Source organism: Micrasema longulum, unplaced genomic scaffold, assembly GCF_059751315.1.
Source record: "Micrasema longulum isolate JH-2025_06_02 unplaced genomic scaffold, ASM5975131v1 h1tg002289l, whole genome shotgun sequence".
Taxonomy (NCBI): Eukaryota; Metazoa; Arthropoda; class Insecta; order Trichoptera; family Brachycentridae; genus Micrasema; species Micrasema longulum.
This window is the reverse complement of record NW_028279445.1, coordinates 26,958-45,677: the sequence shown is the minus strand read 5'-3', so window position 1 is coordinate 45,677 and position 18,720 is coordinate 26,958. Positions and strand designations below refer to the sequence as shown.

The 18,720-nt window shown below is 31.9% G+C and overlaps 1 protein-coding gene across 1 annotated transcript; it reads right to left on the bottom strand.

The window, feature by feature from the left end:
- Window positions 1-776: 776 nt before the first annotated feature.
- On the bottom strand, window positions 777-17,051 carry qvr (glycosylphosphatidylinositol-anchored protein quiver; the record flags this gene model as incomplete). The annotated part of the gene is made up of 3 exons (XM_088239871.1): window positions 777-1,063; window positions 4,893-5,039; window positions 17,004-17,051. Coding segments are annotated over 3 exons (482 nt in total), but the record flags the coding sequence as incomplete, so codon positions are not given.
- Window positions 17,052-18,720: the final 1,669 nt, after the last annotated feature.

Below are 18,720 nucleotides of genomic sequence, written 5' to 3'. Positions count from 1 at the left end.
TCAATCTTTTGAAGGTACTGCCTCTAATTTGTATGAGTAGCGATGGAGTTTGTATGTAGCTTCATACAAATCAGAGATATGTGACGATTGGCCGCTTGAGCTGTTTGTGAATTTCAAAGGCTCGATGATGTAAAGGGGATTATTTCAAAATTGCACCATTTGATAAACTGAGAGAAAATTGCTACTATTTCGGAATGAACAACTTATTACTGTGACTAGGTAAATTAGGTAGAGGAATTTCTTTGAGTAAACTGGATTTTATCACGCGGTTATGATCCTATATTAAACTCTAGTAAGTCGATAATAATCGCGGTTTATGAAATAATCACAAAAGAAAATGGAGTCTTGTTTAGTGAAACAACTTTAGAATTAGGTTCTCTTGTTTTTACGGTATAACCTTTGCAGTCTCCATTTTCTGGGTGAAACTTCCTGCGATAAATGCCGAAATACAGTTGTGACGCCATAATACGGTTCATGATACTAGTATATCAATATCTTAACAGGATTCGTAATAATATTAGGTTCAGCTCAGACTCGGCGGAAACCACGCGGTTTCATGTAACTAGCCCTTGCTGTTAAAAAACCCTCCACGTTTCATAAATTTAATAACGACTGTGAAAACCTACGTGGCTATATCAAAGAAATTCGAATTTTCGATTGAATGAATAAGAGTAAGCGCGAAACCGGTGGTAATATTCTTTTAAACGGTCTTGCAGGGTTCGATTCCGCGTTGATCCTGGATTCGGCGGACGTGCGCGGCCAGTGGCGTACTAGCCTCAACTGCCCGCGGCCAGCGCGTCCCTAAAGTGGCTGGAGACGGCCAGGCCGAGCAGCAGCGCGGCCAGCGTGCGCGCGCCCGCGCCGCCCAGCGCGAGCGCCAGCGCGAGCAGGAGGGGGAACGGGCAGGGGGGGGAGGAGAGGGGGAGGGGCGCCGCGTTACACATGTCCTCCTCGCAGAAGCACATGTGTCCCGTGCCGGAACTTTCCATCATGCACACATGGTCGACCATGAACAGGTTGATCTGCAGCTGCGAAGTGCACGTCCGGCGGACGGATTCGTACACTGGAAACACAAACAAAAAATATTTCAAATATCTTCACAATTATTCATTAATTATTTACACGCTTTATATAAATTGAATCCATCAAATAATTCAATGCACCGCACAAATATTGTAGCATTCTCTCTTTCTGTATGGCGAAAGGGAATTTAATTAAATTGAATTTATTTATTTAAAATAATACATCCATTACAAACTAAAATTCAAGATGTGCATGTTATTAAGAGACAAAAAGTACATAAAGAGACTCTTTTCAAAATAGTGGGAGAATCCTGCTCCGGAAAATTCCTTTGGGTACAACATCCAGAATGATGTTGTTTAGCATAGCGGTAGCTCTTGCAACAGTCAAATACACATTCCCTCTTGTTTCTAAACTGTTGCAGCCAAGCAAAACTCGGTCATGTAGAGCCGAGGATAATACCCGCACTCTCTTATGGAGAGATATTTCAAAAATTTCTTTTGAATGTTCTCTATCTAAAGAGAGTACTTCAGTTCTCGTGGCCCCCAAATCATCGAGCCACTCTCGAGTCTACTCGCACCGAGGAGTTGTTAAGAGTTCTCAGTACGCGGGTATTTCCAAAAACCCTGGCAGTACGCAGAACGAATCCCAACATCTTCAATGCATTACCAGTGATTGTCTCTATGTGTTCATGACAGGGTGCTCACAAAACTAACGCCCAGATCCTTATCATTTGATGTTCGTTTGAGATTATGGTCATTCATTTTGTAGCGAAAGAATAGAGCTTTTTAGAAGTAATGTTGGACGGTCTGATGCATGTGACCAGAACAGTCCTGACTTGTTCTCCCGTTAAAAAAATTAGGTTTTGTAAATTATTTACTCAATTTGTTAGCTCTCGGGTTGATAAATGTGATATTCTCAGGAGTTTCTCATACTAATATTGACCAATTGAAATTTTCGTCTTTGAAAGAATGTAAAGAATGGTTGGTAAATTTAATTTTATGTATTTTCCAGGAAGCCCAATGTTTCTGGGTATTAACTGATCTAATATTTAGTGCTGTCTTTTCCCATCAAAGGGAAGTAATGTTGACTATCCTTGATGTTGAAATTGTCAAACTTAGTACCTTGCAACTTACAATGCTTTTACCGTGACCTAATTAAATTGATGTAGTCAATAACCTAGGATTCATTTTTTGGTGACTTATATGAAGGGCGTCGAAGTTAAGAAATTTTAAAATAATGATAATATTTATCTAATCTGGAGTGATGAAATTGATAAAATTACTATAATGGACATAGGCTCTTGTAATACAAGTAAAAACTGGTTTGGCTACCATTTGTGTTTGCAATATGGTTTTGAGGATAAATAACAATATCCGACAAAGGCCCTCCATATTATTATTAATTCAATTATAATATCGATATTTGAAATTGAACATTTTAAAAAGGAAACTCGTTTGACAAAAAAACATTGCAATAAATTCAATTTTAATTAAATTGATTTCATTAATAATATGCGAATATAAGTAGAAGGTGTACAAATTATAAAAAATAATAACAAATACATAAGAGACTCAAGTCAAAGTAGTTGGAGAATCCTGCTCCGGAAAACCCCTTCGGATACATAGAACAGATCAATATCCAGAGCGATGTTGTTCAGCATAGCGGTAGCCTTTCCAACGGCAGGGTGGTCCTGTATTTAGGAATATGAAATTATCTGTCCTGACGCTGTCTTATGTAATCATCAGGAACATACAAACCGATGCTTATCATAATCTCAGGATTATCGACCATACCACGCAACAATCAATAAAAATGTGTAGTCAAATACGCATTCCTTCTAGTCTCTAAACTCAATATCTTCATCAGACCCCTGTCTACACCCGATGGTGTTGGACACGGGACAATGAAATATTGCGGTTTCAAATCACCTTTCTAATCAATATTTCATCGCGACCTTTACAGGAATCGAACCCGGAGCCTACGGTAGGCAAACGTGCCAACGACTTTATTACGAGGCTGGCTTTATCTCCATTCGATTTCCATATTAAAGATCTTAACTAGAGAGTAGCACTTAAGTCAAAAGCACTTGTTGAGGATTCTGGTTCTATGACACACACAACTGTATTCTGAATCCACCCGGACACAGAGAAAATTTACATTATGTATATACTAATGGTTATACCATTTATATTAATTCCGATAATATATCGGACGACCTGATGGAATCATTTGATTAAAAATGGCATTAAGTTCCGATTATTTAGATAACATTTAGCTAGTGGTCGTCATGTAGCGGTGGGTGACGTCATTAAAATGTCTGTCTTAGTTCAAATCAGGTTGCTCAGGTTTCTCGGAGAGTTTAAATTGTGAGCAGAACGTCAAACAGCGGTGCCGTCGTGAAGGACGGTCATAGCGGTACAAAGAGTTAGGATTTTTTTTAAAAAGAAAACAACACCATTACAAAATAAATATATGCAACATTATGTGGAAGCGTAAAATAAAGCCAGAAACATGTTACACAAAAAAAAATTTTTAAAATCCAGTTAGGTTAGAACACGAAAAATGTCAAAATAAAAAACAGGAAAAATTAGGATGTGTTACGGTGCGTGGGTATGGGAATGGGGCTTTATTTTTGTGAGTTAGTGTGTGTATGTGTGAGGGTATATGGATGAGAGGGCGAGTTTTGATTTGTTAGTCTGCGTGTGATTGCTATGAGAGAATAAATGGAAAGTAAGAATGTAAAAATAAATTTTGTAGAAACGGAAAATTTTAAGTCTGAAAATAAGTGCAAACACGATATGGAATAAGTTAAACAAGATTGTCCGCTTGCCGCCGCAGTGCGTCTCAGCTCTATAAAAAAAGTTTTTTTATTTATAAATTATGTAGTGCAAAGTAAAATACATATAAATTAAATTCCCAGGAGTTACTACAACCCAGGACTTGAATAATATTAATATTTGAAAAGACAACATTAAGAACAACAAAGAAACAAAGTAAAGTTGAAACTAAAACTTTATAACTAAATATAGCCCAACAATATAAAAGCCAAAAACCTTTTCTTACACAAACAAAATTATTATACATAAAAACTCTTTGAAAAATGGAGGAAGTTTTAAATCTAGAACTAAGGGAGATAAGGTCATTAATATCACATGCTGCGCAGACGATGCAGCCATAGTGACAGTGACAATTCCTGATGATTAGAACACCTCTATCTCAACAATGTTTTGAGTATGTCTAAAGGTTTATTTATTTAAAAATGTTTTTTTTTTTACATCACAACAGGCCAGGAGGCCCAATTACAGTGGTGAATCACATCACAAAACACCCAGGCTTGAGGAAAATCACAATAAATTTTGTGTTCTCATCGGGAATCGAACCCGCAGCAAAGCATCTTGTCCACTTCACCGCGGAGGCAGACAGGCTAGATTTCCTCCTTAGGGAGTTATTGTGATCTAAATTTGTTGCAACAGAGAGGGAAAACATTTTACACAAAAAAGTGACAACTTAAACCACCCAATGACAGTTTATAAGCCCTGTAAATGCTTAGACTTCCATATTCCTTTTTCAAAAATGTTTTTCCTCTCTGTTGCAACAATTTTAGATACATATCTATCTCAGTTAGTAAAACAAAAAGTTCGAATACTATCGAGTTTAATAAAATAAGTTGATTAGGTAAAAAAATGGCGACCTTGGTCGCAAGATAACGGCACCGCCCTCTTTAAGTTGACATATCTGGTCACCGTTAAGATGGCCGTTTTGTTACGTCCACCGCACCACGGAATATCCAAGCTTAGGCCAGGTTCTACTGCATCTTATTTTTGAAAGGTAAAATAACACAAAGAGTAAAATAGTAATGCGGTACTGACGTGACTTGGAGTGACGCACCATCTTCACACAGCAGCCATTACAGGTCATCAGGGGAGGCTGGTCACGTGGAAGGGCTGTGTAGTTGAAGGGGTCCTTGCAGCGCAAGTCCGTCCAGCTGTCGCATTCGTAGCAGTAGATGGAGCGGGCTGCAAACACAATCAAGAGGTGAACAGACTATATCAAATTGGTTCTAATTGGATGGGGATGTGCGTGTAAAAATCGACGTAATTTCCCTGTCAGCACTAAGTGGTAAATATGACACTGTACCAGAAAGCCCTCTATCACATCACAACATCACAATGTTACCCGCGTTTACACGAATTCTGATGGCATCATCAAACATAAATACATCATCAACATTATCTTTTCTCACCTTATGGTGCATAGGGCACTGCATTGGTACACCATTCGCAGTGTATCTTAATCATTTTTGATACATGAAGGTAAGATGCTCAGTCTTACGCTTCAGGTACCAGTCTAGGGACTATGAAATATCCTAGTGTGAAAACACCCCTTTAAGTAAATATTTCATATCCACTATGCACGGTGGTCCCCCCCATAGGTCACAGCCCTCCAATATTAATGTCCGAATTATGGTGTCTCACTGCAGGTAATTAGTGACTAACAGCCAAATTAACTGAAAGTATATAAACTACCTAGGATTCCTTAAGGGTTCATTTGTATTTCAGCATCAAAAGTGAGTTCATCCAAGAAAGTGCTTATTACTGTAATCAGTGCGCTTATTAGTCACCGTGCTATTTGTTCTATATTTCTCATAATTAGTAATTGATGTGTATTTTTTTGTAATGGAAATTCAAGTAGAAAGTACGTTAATATATTTTTATATACTTTGAAGCGTAAATTAATTGTCGTTTTTGAATAGTGTCCCTGCAACATAATGCAAAAATTTTATTTAAATTTTTAATTCTATTTTTGTTTCCATAAACTTTTAACTATTTAGACCCGCTCTGCCCCCTATCTTATTTACTACATATTGCTTATAAGAACATTTTATTTATGATGTATACATTTTTATCTGCACAACTTTGCTCCGGGGTTTAGTATGAGCCGTACACTCCGTACATTGCACACGCATAAAAAAAATAGAAAAAATTAAATGCCTGAAACGCGAAACCACACACATCTTTGGTCACCCAACGAAAACTGGAGAAGCTTGGCTGGGGTGTTTTGACCCACCCACTGTATAGTCCTGACCTTGCGGCTTCAGATTATCATTTGTTCCGGTCTCTTCAAATTCTCTAATGGAAAAAAAAATTGAAATTGAGTGGAAAACCATTGAGTGGAAAACCACTTGTCCCAGTTTTTTGCCCACAAACCACATAAGTTCTATGAGGGTGGGATCATGGCTCTACCAGATAGATGGAAAAAGACATTGACAATAATGGGCAGTATTCGGATTGATTATGCTTTTACAATGTTCATATCTTAAAGTTAGAAAGAGTACAACGTGGATTCATCGATTACATCAATTACAAACCATATATGAGGGTATTACTTGCAAACCCGGCAAATTCCAAAATATAAAAAAGTTTGACGGACTTATGCAGTCCATTCTAACGATGGTAAATACAATTTCTTATAACAAATACAGGCACTATTAAAATAAAATAAACTTACGACTGAATTTGAAACTTATTCAGAATACAATAATTTTAACATTGTTAGTCAAAAATGCGGCTTAATATGTAAGACTTGACTTTTAAATTATCGACTTTGTTGCAAACATGGCAACCTCCACTTGAGTATCGCAAAGTTGGTAATGTATCAAATTTAATTTATTATTTCACTACTATTTTTTGCCATAATCGTGCTTATGTCATCACTGCTCAAGTATAAAATATTTACTGATTATAATAAAAAAATCAAGTTTAAAAAAAAAGTTGTATTAGTTTTTTGTGATTTGCGCAAAATAAAGAAAGATGGAATTTGAAGGGTTTGCAAATAGTACCCTCATATTCCCACTGAAAATATTGATTACGATCATTATTATGTCATTACTAAATCATCACTAAATATGTCATTTCTTTGTAAAAGAAGAATTATAAATGATTTATTAAATTTATATAAAATAGAAAATGGCGTATTATATCCCTGAATTATCTAGCATAATCAGCATAAAAATACCTGTTTGGAATACTCGGCAGAAAACGTTATTTTTTTAATCTCCTGGCAGTCATAATTATGATTACAATTCACTAATACCTAGACTACACTGGCCAGCGGCTGGGTAACGAGTATGGCGAAGTTGATATATTTCGTATGTCTTCATTTAATTGCAGGTTGAGTATTCAAAGGGCTATAAATCAATCTATATAAAATTTCTTACATAATTTAGTTTAAGTTTGTCCTAATCAGTGGACGTGCTTATTAAAATGCATGTCGAGTTGGTTTTATATTTTTGTGCAACAACTATGGTGAAGGTGTATAGTGGGTTTTGCATGTTGGTTTAATTGGTGTCCTGACGAAGAGACGGATACGACTTGAAACCCGTAGACATAGTGGTTTTATACAAATATTGAATAACATTTAGATATATTTAAATATTTCATTTAAGTAAGTACCCAAGTACTTATTTGTGTTTGAATTCCAAAACATATAATAATAAATTATTTTCAAATAAAGAATTCTTTTAGCAAATGTCAAACTCTGCTCAGGGATGCACTTGAGTCAGGAATGCGATTTTCAAAAAGAATATCAGTTGATATTATTTTAGTATAACTAAAAATCCAGTAAAAAGAAATAAATGGGTAGAAATTATAAGGAATTCAATGAAATAATCTGATTGGGATCCAAAAAAAAACGAATGCCGTCTTAAAACATACAAAAACAAACATTTTTATAAACAAAATAACACCCATCCATTTTTTGTATCCGCATTCTCGGCGAATGCAACCCTGGTGATGAATAAAAAAAACATTTACGCTCCTAACTTTTTTGTAGTTAATAAATTGAAGATTTTATGAGCTTTAAACCTTCTCGTGGCAAAGATGTACATTTATCTGAAAACCGCACGTAAATCGGTCCGGTAGTTATTCAGTCCATCGACGACTACCATTCGAACACTGCCTTTTATATATATAGAAAACCTAAATATCCAAGTTATTATTAAACGTAGCTAAGCACAACTGAACGTTATGTGTTTGTTGTCAAACAAAGAAGATGTTTTTAAATTGAATTAAATTTATTTTCTTATTTAAAGATTCTTCAAAGATTCGTCTCATCGTTTCTTTGAATCCCTTAAAATATGTATGTGTAAATTTATGTTTTTCCTTTTTAAAAAATTTTATTATTATTTTATTTTATTTTTACATCCGAGCATGTTTTTTATTCTTTATTTTAATTCTTAACTCTTAATTACTTTTACAAATTTTCTTCATTTTTTTAACTTTAATTTTAATTTTTAAATTACTTCTATTTAAGTTTTTTTTCCTTCTCTTTTTCATACTTTAATTAATAACCTTACAAAAAATTACTTTATAATATGGAAACTTCGCTGGTCCATTAGAGTTAAGTATAACTGTGTAAAATATAAGACTTTGTAACTGTACTGTATGTTTCCTAAATAAAAAAATAAAAAACAACAAAATGGTTGCTAACCAACAAACCAGCATCGCTCGCTTTCATAACATAGTGATAGGGCCTCTCTCTAAGTTACGCATTATTACTCTGAGGAACAAATGAATAAATACATTTGTAATAACTTGAAAAACACGAATTAAATTTTTGAACAACCTACGAGTATTATTTTTGCGTTTCAGGTACATTATATCCGCCTCGTGGTCTGATGATATAAATATAAATCTTTTTTAACAAATGTAACAATTGTCTCGTTCGAATACTCGTTGGCGAACGTCAATATCATAAAACTTTTATATTTCCTTGCGTCAATATTTAGTTAACGGCTCTTGTATCTGTTTACCTATTCCCGAATAATGGCCCATTTACGTTCCGATAAAAATAAAAATAAACGTTTCCTATTACAGTGGCTTAGCAAATATTTCACTTAGTCCGCTTAGTTCGATGGATCGACAGTCGCTTTCATCGCTCTCGCGACATCGTCAGACTGTACAGGTTTTAAGAATAATAATATTATAATATTATCCATTTTGAATCTAGAAAAAAATGTCACAAAGTAGATGCTTACATAAATAATGAACGACTAACTGAAATTGAACATGTTAAATACTTAGGACTAAAAAAAGACGGACAATTCATATCAACAATTTAATTAGCAAAGTGGCGACTTTACGAGTCTATTTTTTTAAATCAAAAACTTTGTTCCAATAAAGGAAAAAAAAATAATGTATGAAGCCTATGTAAAAACTAAAATATGTTATATGCAACTACTATGGGGAACAGGAAATAAAAATGACATAAGCAGACTACAAAGACAGCAAAATAAAATATTAAAGTTAGTAAAGACCTTCCCTGTCTAACAGCAACTAAAGAACTTTTTGAACAAACTAAACAATTAAATGTAACTGAACTCTTTAAACTAGAATCTTTAAAATTTATTCATAAATTAGCCACTGATGTAATTGTAGACAAAGAATTAAAACTTGAAAAAAGCTGTAGTAAACATGAACACAATACGAGAATATCAGAAAAATATCATATATAATCTTTTAAAACGAGAAAAGGACAATCGAGACTTATAAACCATGGACTGAAATTATACAATAAACTACCAGACAAAACTAAACAAAAGACTCAGACAACCTTTACAAAAGATGTTAAAAGTATTATTGTTAACAGTAGAATGTGAATTTTAAAAGTGAAAATATTTTGTTGAATGTATGTAACCCGTAAGGGTTTATCAATGAAATTTAAATTTGAAAAAAAAAAATAAAAAAATATTATTGGGCAATTACAATACGTTTCACCTACTTCCGACATCAAAGAAACGGCGCGCACTTGCGGACCTTTTATCTTTATATATATAATTCCTCTGTACGTGTGATGTCACCGTACTCCTCCGAAACGGCTTAACCGATTTACGTGCGGTTTTCAGAGAAATATAGATCTTTGCGTTGTGCGTGTTCGTAGATATTAAAATCTTCAATCTAATTTGTAAAAAAAGAAGTGAGGAGCATAAATGTTTTATTCATCGATCTACCAGGATTGCATTCGAGGAGAATGTATTTACAAAAAAAATGAAATATATTGTTTTTTTGTGTATAAAAAAGTTTGTTTTTGAATGTTTGAATGAACATTCGCTTTTTATGGATCTTAATCAGATTCTTTCCTTACATTCCTCATAATTTCTTCCTATTTATTTATTTTTGTTGGATTTTTGGTAACACTAAAATAATATTAAATTCAATACATTTTTTTTTTTAAATAAATATTTGCGTTCTTATGATTTACCCAAATATTTAATTTTGAGGGCCATTTTCAACGAGTTGTAAATAACTCACTATTAGAAAATGGAATCAAGTCAGGGTAGAGTGGGATTCGAACCACAGACCTTTGGTCTGTGAGTCCGAGACACTAGCCACAGGACCACAACCCAATCAAATTAAAAAAAATCGTATTTCTACATAAGTACACCCCTCTGTTGGTGAGAAAACCGGAGTTTGACGTTTGCAAATAAAATGCCATATTTAAAAAATATTTATTTTATGTTTTGGAATTCAACCATAAACAAGTACCCAGGTACCTACTTCAATTCAATGTTTGAATATAAACAATTTTATGTTTTGGAATTCAATCATAAACAAGCAGGGGCGAACCGTGTATAGAAGCGATTATGCGCAGCTTACCATTATATTTGACTAACCATAATATTGTTTTATTGTAACTTTATTTACAGAAAAACAAATAAAAAGTTACCATTTATTTTTAATCATATCCACTGCTTGTATGTTTATCCTAATATAAATATAAAATTTATAAAGCGCGCCCAGCGCCTGCGGTGAGCCAAGAAACTTGCCGATAATTCCAGCTTATTTTTTCATACAAATAAGTATACTATATTTTTAATGTCTTAACTCCAGTGCGGGTTTTTTCTCCTAGATTAAACTTGCTGATTACATAAATTATTTAATGATACTTGATTTGGAAAACAGTATTTCAAACATTGTGTCTTAAGGACTATTTTTCTTTGAGGTGATACTTTTGACATAAAACCATAATTACTTTCATGCGTCATTTTGCAGGACATACAGCGCTCCACGCGGCCGTTTTTAGCACTATTAATTACTAGAACATTTCAGCCAGTTGACATTTCAATTAAATACCTAATATCGACTGAATTCATAGTAGTTTTTTGAATTTATATTTTAATAAATTACATATTAAAGTAATTGATAATATATCTATGTAATATAATATATCACGAAGTTACATAGTTTGAGTTGATTTTATGCATGAGAGTTGTTGTATCATACAGAACCACAGAAAAATATCAATTTATAGTATATATTACTTACATTATATTTTGTACTTCCTATGTAGGTACAAATATATGTTTTTTTTATAGCTTACCTGTAAATAACTCAAAATATTGTTGATAAATCCACCTGGTCCACGAAGAAGTATGGGAATTGAAAAAAAAAAAATTCCAGGCATTGCCTAGTGTGTAGGTAAAATAATTCAATTATATGAATCTTACCGCATAAATAAAGGATCTGTCGTTGGCTGGCTTAAGTTTTGTTTTACGTTTGGGGCCCATTTTTCAATTTAGATAAAAACGGATACACCTGATCTTAACACCTTAGATAAATTGAATAATCAAATAAAAAAATAAAAAAATTACGTTGAATAAATACGTGTTGGGCATGACTGAGCGTTTGGACATGAGTTAAGGTCGCCGTTTTTGAAGGCATTACAATATTAATTATTATAATCAGATAAAATAAATATACATAACGTAAAAGCAAACACAATATCTTATAGAACAAAAAAATTATTTCGAATGATACCAATACCAGTTTGTTTTGAGGACATAATTTATGCTTACACCTGATAACTTTAACCCTTTACTGCCAAATATTCTTACTCAAATATATTTTTATGCATGTTTTATTAGGCCTGGTGGTTTAAGTGGTTAAAAAATGTCTGTTTTTTATTACTTATAAGTTTATTATAGCTATTTTTACGTATGTATGTTTTTAAAATATCTAGAGAGGAGTCAAACGCATCATTTACATTATTTTAATTGTAAACGCTTTGCTCCCAACATTCGTTGCAAATGTTATCGTGTAATTGTTTATAATTTATTGCGATAATGTGCTTTTGTTTCGATTTGTTTTTGTGAGAAGTATTATGGTTGTTTTAAAATAATATAGCTATTGTTTAATGATCAGTGATGGTCGTTTATTTTTTTTTTTTTTTATTTTTTTTTTTTTTTTTTATTTCTTAAGTTAGCTTATATTAAAACTAATATAAACTATTATTTACATTTACATCATCTATATATATTTACATTTCCTTATCGTAACTTATACATTTATTTTTAAATTCTTTCAGACACTTTTCATTCTTCAAACCCCTATACATCAAACAATTTTGCGACTCAGCTCTTTTCAATAATGGTAGTCTTATTTTATCCTTTTGTCTAGTAGCATATTCATGACAATTTTTGTTTAAGACAACTTTATCCTTAAAATATTTTGGTAATTTATCGTGAAAAAATTTATGTATAAATATCAACATATTAAATTTAAGTCTCCTTACAGATAACCATTTTAGTTCATCTCTCATTTTTTTTACATTGCTATATTTGTTTTTCTTAAGAACTATTCTCATCGCTTTATTTTGTAAAATTTCTAGTTTATTTAAATTTCCTTCGTTTGCTAAAAATAATATTGTTGAGCAGTAATCTATATGTGGAAGAATGATTGTTTTGTAAATTAGTTCTGCAGTATCTTTATTTAATTTATTTCTCAATCTACTAAGGAAAAATATTTTTTTTGATATTTTTTTACAAATGAGTTATAAACGTTAGTATGATCTACACAAGATTTACTAGAACTATGAGGTCTTATGATTGTGTTATAAAAAAACCATATTCATCAAGAAAACATAAATAGTCTGATGCTTGTCGAGTCATCTTTTGATTAATATTGATGTTTGAATCTCCAATTATTATTTGCGTTTTCATAGATTTAATATCCTTTAAATTTTTGTTAGATTGTGTTAGGAAGTTGTCTATATTTTGGGTAGCTGGTGAACGGTAAAATGGCGATAAAACAAAAATAGTTATTTACAATCATTTTAAGGCAGCGAAATTAATCTCTTCGATTTTAAGGTGAATATTATCTTTAGCATAGACAACAATGCCACGTTTTGATTAAAGTTATTAATCGTTTGAAATTCCCGATAATTTGGTATATTTTTGGGATCGTAAGCATCATAGCGCCAACATTCACTCAAAATAATAATATCAAATTCAAAATTAAGACCATCACAAAACGTTAGAAATTCACCATTTTAAGGCAGTTGGCATGAGCGAAATTAATCTCTTCGATTTTAAGGTGAATATTATCTTTAGCATAAACAACAATGCCATAGTTTTGGTTAATGTTATTTACTCTTGTGTGGCTGTGATGTCACACTAGTCGACATGGGACACAAGATTTGATATATCTCTTATTTTTTTAAATGATGAATTCGTATTTTTCGGAATCGCCAAATGGACGTTTTCACACCCGATTTGGAAAGTAAAATTTGTATCACTATGCTATATGTAAATACAAAAAATATTTAACCTTGCTACGAAGCATGAATGTCCGCTAATTCAGCAACACATATATACAGATACCTTATACAAGACAGAGCACGAAGATAGAAGTCATAACTAGGAAGACTGAGACGCTGTTCTGCGGTGGGTGTCATGTAAAACAGATTTGGTCTTCAGTCGGTTAATGACAATGATGGGGGACGCACGCGCATAACATGAGCGGCGTATTTGTGATTTTCAATTTATTTTGCCATAACAGGATTAAATTATATGCTTATTCCCATAAATTATGGAAAAGGAGTTATTAAACAGTAGTCTCCATGTTTTCCATTTTTTTCAAATGTCTGAACTCTAGAATATTCCGTCTTTTACTAGTGGTAACACGATGTTACATCACTGCGCGCAAAGGGATTATTTACCACAGTCTTTAAAGAGTTAATAGTTTGAAATTCCTGTTAATTTGTTATATGTTTGGGAACGTAAAAATAAATAAAGCCAACATTCGCTCAAAATAATAATATCAAATTCAAAATTAAGACCATCACAAAACGTTAGGAATTCATCAAAGTTATGATTAATGCTCCTAATATTTTGTGCATTATTTTAAAATTCAGACTAGAAATATCAAAATCGTTAAATGAGGAACTTCAGCCCTACGGGAAATTGGATACAAAAAATGATTTCTTACGCGGGGTAAAAATTAAAGCATTAAATTGTACGGCAAAATTTCTTGAAAATGTACAGAAAAAATAATAATAAATATTTTGATAAATACGCACTACTTTAAATGACGTCACTGGTTCATGTGAATCAACCTATAATCTAAGAGCTATGGAAAGTTTCCGGTCTGCTTGTCGCTTCTGGACCAATGGGAAGAACTGAATGAGAATAAGCGGAAATGAACCTCTGACGTTACACGCGGAGTTATTTCAGAAATACAAAACTTTTAAAAATCGTAGCGCCGATAATACGATATATAAAAATTAAAAAAAAAATTTTTTGACTAAGTTTAACAGTCTATTAATAAATAATTTTTTTTTAAAAAACCACTGAACTTCCTCATTCATTTATTTCATTAAAAATATGTAAATTTGGACAACTAATAATATCATCTAAACAAGCCATCATAAGGAAGACAAGAAAAATGTGTACAGATACTTTTAAAGTATATATATATGTTAGTTCAGTACTTGATACAACATATAAAATTAAATATCCTAGTGTATAATACTTATACCAAAACTTAAAATGGAAAGTCCATATTAGTGATCTATTCAAACGTAGAAAATGCATAAACATATTTATTAGATTAAGGAATATTTTAAAAATCAATAATTTTGAAATAGTTTATTACTCAACAGTACAATCTTTGTTACTATACAGTATTGTTGGATGAGGTCGTGCATATGCCAATATATTAAACCCTCTTAAAAGAGTACAAAAGTAAATTATTCAAGTAATTTGAACCGCCCTTGAACCTGTAGCAATTGCACAGAAATCTTTAATCCGAGTCATTTAAAAAAAAACATTTCGTTATCCAAGTGACTTGCTCTTCAAAGAATTCAGAGAACTGAATATTATTCAACAGTATATATTGAGAACGGTAGTGGTTACGCACATCAATAGAGACATTTACCCAAGCGTCAACCACAACCATAATACAAGATACTCTGATAGGGATCTGATACTAAGTAAAGGGGTCAACACTGTTCTGGCATCGAGACAACACTATTACGTAGGCAAAAAGGTCCATAACCTTTTACCAGAATCGTGGAAAGACGGGAGTGTTGTCAAGTTACGGAAGGTGTTGACCTCGCTCTTTCGTGACATTGGTCGTAGGGAGTCAGAAAAGTTGATGCATGCCACGGATTGGAGAATCTTACTGGATGTCAAAAATAAAATATAAAAAATAAGGAATAATTTAAAAAAAATATATTTGTAGATGACAACCATGAAGTTTCGCATATATAAATTGTCTATGTTTTTATGAATGTATGCATGTGTATGCGCATGGGTGTATGTACGTGTGTGTGTATGTACATGTGTATATATGTTTATATATATATGTGTGCATATATGTGTAGGTCTGTATGTATATGAATCAAAATGTGTATCCGAATAAGTTTATATTTTGTTTGTCTGTGCTCTATATACATTTGTTAACTTTTATAATATATAAAAATGCAATTACCTAGCTTGGAACGGGGTATGTACCCTTCTTAGCTGGGCAAAGTGAACATGGAATTGTATTTTGATAAAGAGTGTGAATAAATAAATAAATAAATTTTAAAGAAACCCTCAAAATTCAATACGGAAATCCTATATACATTATTTGAAGTTCATACATACACTATTTATAAAATAAATTCCATTATACAAATTTATAAGTAAGAAAAAATAATTATTTGAGATGAATAAGTCACTCAGATACCAAAATAATATTAAAATCCCTAAATTCCACACAAGTCATGGTCAAAATAGCTTTGTCTTCAAAGGTGTCAAAAATTACAATAATCTTCCCCCTATGAACTAAAAACTAATATATCTATAACCTACTTCCACTATCTATTAAAGCAATTAGTAATGAGAAAATGTTTAAAAAGGCTATAAAAAAATGGATAGTGGAGCTAGGTAGAAGTAAAATGGATTGTCTCATTCGCCCATACCAATGCTGAATCAACTGCTCCACAAGTGTATAGCTTATGTTAGGTTTTTGTTACTTTCATTGTGTGTTTTGTAATATAAATAATATAGATGTACATAAATACCTTGTTTTTAAAACTGTCTGAATATTTGTTAATTATGTTTGTTTTTTAGGTTAGTCTTCTTTGTTTATTCTCAAATGTAATTTCAAAAAATTAAATCGTTAAGTGTCCTCGGCACGGGAAACCCCAGTGAGGTCACATTATTTTTATTATTAATTATGGTTTGTAAGCGAAAAATATGAAGAAATAAATAAATAAAATAATATAAATAAATTTAAAGTAAATTTAAAGAAATGTTTTGAACAAGTGTAAAAACTGCTTTAAATTTTAATTAGTATGAATGTATGATTATCTTTTCTTTTTCTTTTATATCCTATAAGTTATTTTTTTCTCATGTACGCGTATATTCAAAATTATAAAAATTATAATAAATAAATAATTATAACATTTTAAGTCACTCTCCAAGCAAAAGAGATAGTCTTATTTTTTGGAGAGTTACAGTGATAACATTTACTAGATGTATAAAAGTAGATTTAAAGATTGAGATAATAAAAAAAATGCAAGTACCATTTATTAAATATATTAATTAATAATAAAAATTATGTAGTATGTCGCAGATCGTCTACATTGGACATTGTAGGGTTAAAATAAAAAAAGTTGTATGAATATATAAAATAATTTTAAAACAAAATTCTACTTACTTTGACATTCTGCATCTGTTAAGGGTGCTGTTGTTAATGCCAGTAAAACTGCGAAACACACAAAAACAAATCAAATTAGTTTTGTTAGTAAAACACAGTAAAAACCAAACATGCTTTTTAATAATATTGTTATTTTTTAAATAATATCGAAGTTTATTTTATGGAATAATAATTTAATAAGGAAATACATAGAATTAAGACGAGTCCAGAAGGAGCGTAGAATCATATTCGAATACATCGGACTGTGTCCAAAAATCCCCCCACCTTCGCCGGGCGCATTCGTGAAGTAGCCGCGTAATGTTGCCAGAAGGGAAAAAATATAATCATAACACAAATATTTGGTAAAAAAAGCAATTTGTTAATACCTCTAAAATTTTATTGTGCACGCGGAAACATTGCTTGACACAACAGAGTAGATAAGTAAAGGGTCATTAATAAGAGTAATTGAATTAATGAACTTTGAACTTAAAATGTATTTTTTTTTTATACATAAAACGAATATGTTTATATCATGTTAAATAATATTTTATTTTTTGAAGATAATATCGGTCAGATGTCCACCACGGCGTTGTTTAATCCGATGTCCAATTTTTATTAGTTCTCTCATTAGTTGAGCAAAGTAGGGTAAAAAAATTACTACCCTGGCAACACAAACGAAATGTCCATTTCGTTTTCTTTGAAAATCTGACAGATAGAAGAATAACTCAATTTTTAAGTAGTGCATTTGCTACTTAAACATTCGTTTGCTAATTAATCATAACACAAATGTAGGGTAAAAAAAGTAATCTTAATAGATTAACATTTCTCTAAAATTTTATTGTACACGCGGAAACATTGATTGACCCAACAGATTAGATAAATAAAGGGTCATTTATTGAGAGTAATTGAATTTAAGAACTTTGAACTTACAATATAAAACAAATTTTATTGGACACAAAACGGATATTTTTATATCATGTTAATCAATATTTGACGTTTTAAAGATAATGTCGTTCAAATGACCCCCACGGCGTTGTTTAATCCGAGGTCTAATTTACATTACTTCTTTTATTAAATGAGCAAAACACGGTAAAAAAATTTACTACCCTGGCAACACTAACGAAATTTCCATTTTGTTTCTTCGACAGTCTGACAGATGGAAAAATAATTCAATTTTTAAGTAATTCATTTGCTACTTAAACATTATTTTGTTAATTACACATGAAATGTGATTACACCCAGTTTCTTTAAGATCCTAGCAGTATTTTTACACTTTAAAAGGACACAACGCGGCATAGTTGAATTCAAATCGGAGTTGCGTACTGAGCGACGTCTACAAAGAAACTAATGGGTCAAAACGTAAAACTACTATTTTAAGAGTATTTGAGTCGCCTTCTGTTTGATGTGCGTATGCGGTTTCTGGACTATTTTTAATTAAGATGGATGTGATATTTCCCCATAGAATTCTATGGAGAAATATCACATACTACAACGAGGAATTCCACTCTTTTCTAATTATTTTTTTTCTATTGGTGTACTATTTAACTAATCAAATATTTATTTAAAAAAAAGTGCTTTATTTACAAAGATATGATTTTTTAAAGTTAAATTTATCAAATACCACGCCAAATGACTGTAATCAGTGTGTCACTTTTCAGTAGTGACATCATGAAACAGTTGGCGTTCTTACTTTCACTGATCGCGGTAAGCTGTATTTCTCCAGCCAATAACAAAACTG